The sequence below is a fragment of the Humulus lupulus genome, chromosome X, assembly GCF_963169125.1.
Source record: "Humulus lupulus chromosome X, drHumLupu1.1, whole genome shotgun sequence".
NCBI classification, from domain to species: domain Eukaryota; kingdom Viridiplantae; phylum Streptophyta; class Magnoliopsida; order Rosales; family Cannabaceae; genus Humulus; species Humulus lupulus.
This window is the reverse complement of record NC_084802.1, coordinates 2299923-2306701: the sequence shown is the minus strand read 5'-3', so window position 1 is coordinate 2306701 and position 6779 is coordinate 2299923. Positions and strand designations below refer to the sequence as shown.

General features: G+C 37.2%; 1 protein-coding gene across 1 annotated transcript; it reads right to left on the bottom strand.

Annotated features, from left to right (window-relative positions):
• Positions 1-4428: 4428 nt before the first annotated feature.
• On the bottom strand, positions 4429-6276 carry LOC133807171 (uncharacterized). Its single transcript, XM_062245343.1, has 2 exons — positions 5937-6276; positions 4429-5405 (listed from the first exon to the last, which is right to left on the bottom strand). Exons 1-2 carry the CDS (start codon positions 6258-6260, stop codon positions 4881-4883), a joined length of 849 nt encoding a protein of 282 aa, XP_062101327.1. The 5' UTR covers positions 6261-6276; the 3' UTR covers positions 4429-4880.
• Positions 6277-6779: the final 503 nt, after the last annotated feature.

Genomic DNA, 6779 nt, shown 5'->3' with positions numbered 1-6779 from the left:
AGACTACATATATATAATAATTATATTAATATAAATTCAAATTCAAATTCAAATATTATAAAATATAATATATAATATAAGACTAGATATTTAATAATTATAGTAATATAAATTTAAAAGTTATAAAATATTATTATGATAATAATATATAATCCTAATTATTTATAAATTATATTAATATGAATTCAAATATTATAAAATATTTAATTCAAGACTAGATATATAATATTTATATTAATATAAATTTAAATATTATAAAATATCATTATATTAATAATATATAATATATAATTTTAATTTTGACTAAAAAAAATTCATTTATATTTAAAAAGATTATCATATTGCACATATAAATATAAAAAAAATCATAAACAATGTTTTGATTTAATTTTTCATTTACTATGTTTATGTCATTCTTATATATATAATATTGTTTATTTATTTAAAATTTATATGACAATAAATATAATAAATAAATTTTATAAATAAACTTAAACTAAAGTACAATGCTTGTATCTAGTATATATAAAAGTGTTGACATAACAAAATTTTATACTTCAAAGAGTCAAATGAAATGTAGAAATAATTTAGAGTAAAATTTAAGATAACATGTCATTTAAAATTGTTTTGACCAAAAAAAAAATCAAAATTATCTATAATAATTTATGATAAAGAATTCATTACCAGTTTTCAAGAATCAAAAGGGAAATTTGATTAATCATACTTACATTAGCTTAATAATTAAAATTTGAACCAAAGTTAACCACCATATGATATCAATGCTCATCTTTCATTTAATACCAAAAATACCCCTCTCATAACACCTTTCCTCTCTATTCTCCCTCTTCCTCTCTACCTCTCTTCACCATACCTCTCTTCACCATACATTCTCTCTCACTCTCTCTTCACCATACGTTTTACACACAAAATTTTTATACTAAAATCTTGCAAGAAAGATACACATTCGGACATTGTGGATTGTTTGAGGAGAAACACCAAGCTTTGTGTTATTTTTGCTCATAGTGAAGATATTAAATGGGTAAGTGATTTTCTTTGATTCTTGTTGTTGTTGGTTGCTTTTATGATTCATAATGCTGTTTATATGTTGGATCTATAGTTTGTTGGTATTTTTTGCTGTTTTTTTGGGTGAAAATCGTGTCATGTGAAAATCTGCGTTTTCTTGGGTTCCCTGAGTTTTTTTCTAAATGCCCGATAGTGTCCGATAGAGACCCGATACAGGCACGATATTTGTTGAGTTTCAAGGTTAGGGATGAAGGTCCGATGGCAACCCGATGGTTGCCCGATAGTTTGGTTACCCGATGGTTATAAGGGTACGATGGCTACCCGATGGTTGCCCCGATTATTATTTTAAATCTACACATCCTTTTAAGTACGATAATGGATCGATAGTAGTCCGATATATGCCCGATAGTTATTATTAAGTTACTGCTGACCTAATAGTACGATGGTACTCGATGTTACCCGATACTTGCCCGATATTAGTGTTTTAAGTGATCAAAAAACATAAATAAAACTTTGCCCGATACCGCCCGATATGGCCCGATACTGGTACGATTCCCAAACATTTGAACTAAATTTCGACATTTTGTTGCCATTTACTGATTTTTTTTCTTTGTACATGATAGGGTCAACTTTGTTCGCGTACTTAATGTATAATGGTGTTTGGGAGCGTGAAGGTAGAGATTGGGTTTTTAATGGAGCCGAAAATTTAACGTTCGAGTTGGAGAAGGACATAACTTACTCACAACTTGTTGAACTTCTGTACTCAGAGCTGGAGGTTGACAAAGTGCAGTATGACCTGAAATTAGAAGTGAATTATAAGTACATGAAAGGGTTAATGTATCGGCCTGAACTTATAAGGAATGACAAGGGTGTAAGCTTATATTTGTCAATGCTTTTGAAGAAGCCAGATGAATTTGTTCCCCTTTTTGTGACTTTGGTGGAGAAGAATATCATTGTTTATCGTAATCCTCCACCAAGTACTGTTAAGGATACTCGTAGTGAGGTTGGGACTTATGTTCCAGAAACAAATCCGGAGGTGCTGGTAGCCACTGCTGTACCTGAATCAAACCCTTTCATACCAACAGTTGACCATGTAGCACAGATGCCATTTCATGATGATTTTCCTGATTGTCCTGACCCTGAAAATGATTTTGAGGGCAATGACGACCAAGAAACAGAGGTCCGTTCTCAAGCTTTGAGCCTGAGTCCACTGTCGTACCAAATACCGAGGCAAACAACATGTAGAAGTAGACCCCGTAGAGAAGATCGCCAAACACCTGGTACTAGTAGTAGTCGTCCAGACGGAACAAATGATGCTAGAGAATTTAGTGATCCACTCTCTTCTTCGACATATTATAGTAAATTCAAAGCTCAGATGTTTACAAGAGAAGACATTGAGGATAATAGTCACTATATATCTATGGGTGGCACATCGGGCGGGGAGATTCATTTAGGAAAGTTTTTCAGAGACAAGGAACATTTAAAAAAGGTTGCTGGCTTGTTTGCAATGAAGAAGGGATTCGACTTTATAGTTAAGAAGTCTGGTACTGATGTTTGGTATATTACATGCAAGGATCCTGATTGTGGGTGGAGGTTAAGAGGGAAGAAGAAGCAACTTTCTAACATGTTCGAGGTGACAGCATTTGAAAATGTACACACATGTTCCCTCGATGTTCGAAAAAAAGATAACCGTCAAGCATCACCTTTGGTAGTTGCCGAACTGATCAAGGATAAATTCTCAGTTAACGGTTCAGATTATTTAGCCTCCAAAATAAGAGAAGATATGAAGAATTCTTTCGGGATCGAAATGAGTTATGAGAAGGCTTGGAGATGCAGAGAGAAAGCACTCCACATAGTTAGGGGTACGCCTGAAGCTTCATATTCGAAGTTACCTGGGTACTTGCACATGCTGCGGTTGAACAATCCCGATTCCATTACTGATTTCAAGGTAGACGAGGGTCGCTTCAAGTATTGCTTTTTTTCTCTGGGTGCTTGTAGGCGGGGATTCAAGTTTTGTCGACCTGTTATATGTATTGATGGGTCCTTCTTGAAAACTAGGTATGGTGGCCAAATGTTGTGTGCCGTGGCATTGGATTCAGACAGCCACATATTTCCGATTGCTTTCGCAATGGTTGACAGTGAGAACCACGACTCTTGGACCTATTTCATGAGGAAGTTGAAACAAGCGATTGGTGATGTTGAGAACTTAGCATTCGTATCGGATAGGCATCAAAGCATTGTTCATGCTTTGGAACTTGTCTTCCCTGATGCACCCCATGGCGCATGCTACCACCACATTATTATGAACGTGGCTAGCAAGTTCAAGACTGATTGCTTCACGGATCATATTTACAGTTGTGCATACTCGTATAAGAAGACAGATTTTGAAAGAGAATTTGAAAAGATAAAAGCAATGGATGTTCGAGTTGCACTATATCTTGAGGGCATTGGATTTGAAAGATGGGTTCGTGCGTACTTTCCAGGGGACCGTTACAATGTAATGACAAGTAATTGGGCTGAAAGTTTCAACAGCAAAACTAAGGACGCAAGAGCCTTCCCGATCACTGCTTTTGTTGAATTCATCAGGTTTACTATTCAAACATGGTTTGCTACTCGAAAGGAAAACGCTGAAAAGTGTAGCACGACTCTATCACCAGTTATGGAGGGGGACTTGTCATGTCAATTTGAGAAATCTCGGTTCTTAAGCGTCGACAGAGCTGGACCTTATACATTTAATGTCCACCCCGGAGGAACAGTTCAGAGCGGTGGTATAGTTGATTTGGAGGCACGACAATGCAGTTGCGGCCTATTCCAAATCATGAAGATTCCTTGTCCACATGCATGTGCTGCTGCTCAAGAACGAAATATTAGCATGTACGCATTGTGCTCTCAATATTACACAAGAGAGAGTTGGAAGAGCACATATGAGGGGACAATTATGCCAGTTGGTGATGAGGATGATTGGGAATTGCCTGAAGACATTAAGAACATCCAAGTTGGAGTACCGATTGAGAAGAAACCTGTAGGCCGACCGAAGAAGCAAAAGGTCGGACGAATTAGGAAAAATCGATATCCTTCTAATGGAGACAAGGTTGTGATACAACGATGTTGTAGCAAGTGTGGTGGTAAAGGGCACAACAAAGCGTCTTGCAAGTACCGAGGTTAACTTGTTTTGTTTGTATTCTAGTTGACCTATTATGTTTTATTTCTGCTTGAACTAGTAATATTTGTTATGTGCTGGATTTTGCAGGTTTTTTTCTATTTTTTTCTCCATTATGAAACTCTTAAATATGTAATAATCCAGTGTTGGTTCGATAGTGCACGATGCCGGTACGACAATGCACGATATTGTTTGTTGTAGGATTATTTAAATGTATCTTACAATATGGTACGACGTTGCTCGATGTAGTACGATAGTTAATGTACGACATTAGGGTACGATAATGTACGATATTTGTCCGATAATGGTACGATGGTATGGTTTCAGGACTGTTCGTGAAATTTGTGAGGCAAGTGAGGGTACGATAGAGTACGATAGTGATCGATGATAGTACGATGCAAAGATTAAGCACATTAAAATGTAGTAATTACAAAAAGAGCAATCAAAAAAATTATACAATTCAAAAAAATTAAGACCGTTCAACATAAGTTTTGGTAGAATAAGTCTACACACCACCTTTGCCTAAAAAGTTTCATATTATTGTCAGTTACATTATCAAATGGTAGTTGTAGAAGCTTATGTTCAATATGCTCAATTACGTAACATCCGCAATCGCCACTGCATTAGAAAATAAACAATAATTTAATAAAGTTTTGTAATTAAGAAATAATAATTAATATGTGATATTTAATAAAGTTCACCTGGATTTTGTTTGCGGTACGAATTCACGTGGAATGAGTTTCCAATCGAAGGGTCTGACCTGACTCTCTGATGCTGTCAACTGAGGCGCGAGTATAACGTCATGGTTCTCAAATAAACCGGACTGTCGCAAGACCGACGGGAAAATGGTACACCAGTCAACCATCAAGCTGATCAAATCGTTTTCGGAAATTGATCCAATACTGGAGTCAAAGATGTTGAGCATCCACCCATTCAGGTCTGCCTCTACAGCTACCCAATGCATTTGGTCTTTCAAGAAGAGGGCAAAATAAATGAACTCCTTGTTCTGCCAACTCGGTAAGAACTGGACTGCATCACCCCTAACCAGGTCCAATATACTGTCATCCCAACTAAATCTAGAGTAGTCAGAACCTGGAAAAGCGTCCCACCGACCCTTCAATGATTCGGGAAAAATTGTAGGCATAACAACACATTTCTGAGGGTACACGTTAGGATAAAATTCTAGACGCCTCCTCATGAGATGAAATGCTGCATCTAAATGCTACATTAAAGGAAAATTAAGTCAGTAACCACAATATCGTACCAAAATAAACAAACAAAAAAACTATCAGACATGAATATAGTAACTATCGTACCCCAATCGTACCATTATCGTACCCCAATCGTACATGAATATATTAACAATAAAACCTTCTATCGTACCAATATCGTGTTAATGTCGTACCATCATCGTACCTTTATGGCAAAAACTAGTATTATACACCATCGTACCCACTAGCGTCCCACTGTCGTACCATCATCGTACATTATCGTACTACCATCGTACCTAAATTGTCCCACTACAAATTCTAAATTTATGATGGTAATAGTAACTACTTAACAAATTATATCGTACCACTATCGTGCTAATGTCGTACCACCATCGTACCATTGACATAAACAGTTTATAATTTGACACTTATAATTATCGTACTACTTTCGTACCATATCGTACCCATATCGTACCACTATATATAGAAACATTTAAATAAATTTTCAACATTATTTAATTATGAAGTTATAGAAAACTTACAGAGTCAGAAAGCCATGTCCTCGGAGTATGCAGTTTCAGGAACCAAGCAGCATCGTGTGTCCCTGAGAAGCATTCCCTCGGATATTTATTCCCAATGGTGCCAAGCAACCACTTGTGAAAGGTCATAAGTAATTTACCATCAACAACCCTCAATGGATCCACATTCACTGCTGTCTTCGATTTCTTATTCCTTTTCCTCATTGCAGTGTACTCATCGAACCACCTAGGCCTCTTTCTTTCTCTCCTCTTCTCCGGTGCTGGTGGAGCTATGTTTAAGAATTGTACTTCAGAATCTTCAGTATCTCCGATTACAGTAATTTGCATATCCTCTGGTGTGCGAAAAATGTGATCATCTACATCATCAGGTCTGTAATCGTTAGGGAGAATGTCTTCATCTACAGGAGACTGAGGGCCTTCTTCAGTGGACTGAGGGTGTGGATCTGGAACTGGCCTACTAAGATCTTCCATCATTGTCATAAGCTTCTGCAATTGACCCAAGATCTCGGACTGACCTTTAATAAGGGCACTTTGTTGCCCTTCAACCTTTTCCAACCTGGCCAAAATCATAGAGTAGCCTGGTTGCTCAGCTTGGGAGGAGGTGCTGGCATGAGGTGTTGATGGGGGAACCTCAGGTGCCTCAGGTTGAGCTGGTGGAACCTCCTTAAAAATATTTGCTGCTTCTGCTTGCTCAGCTAACTTTTCAGCAAGCTTTTCAGCCTGGCTCTGTAAGGCTTCCTGTGTAGGCTGTCCATCGGGACCCACCTCTAGTTCCTCTAACCCCATGTCCACATACAATGGGGCTTCATTGTCTGTAAGGGTCCTCACATACTGTTCTTCAGCAGG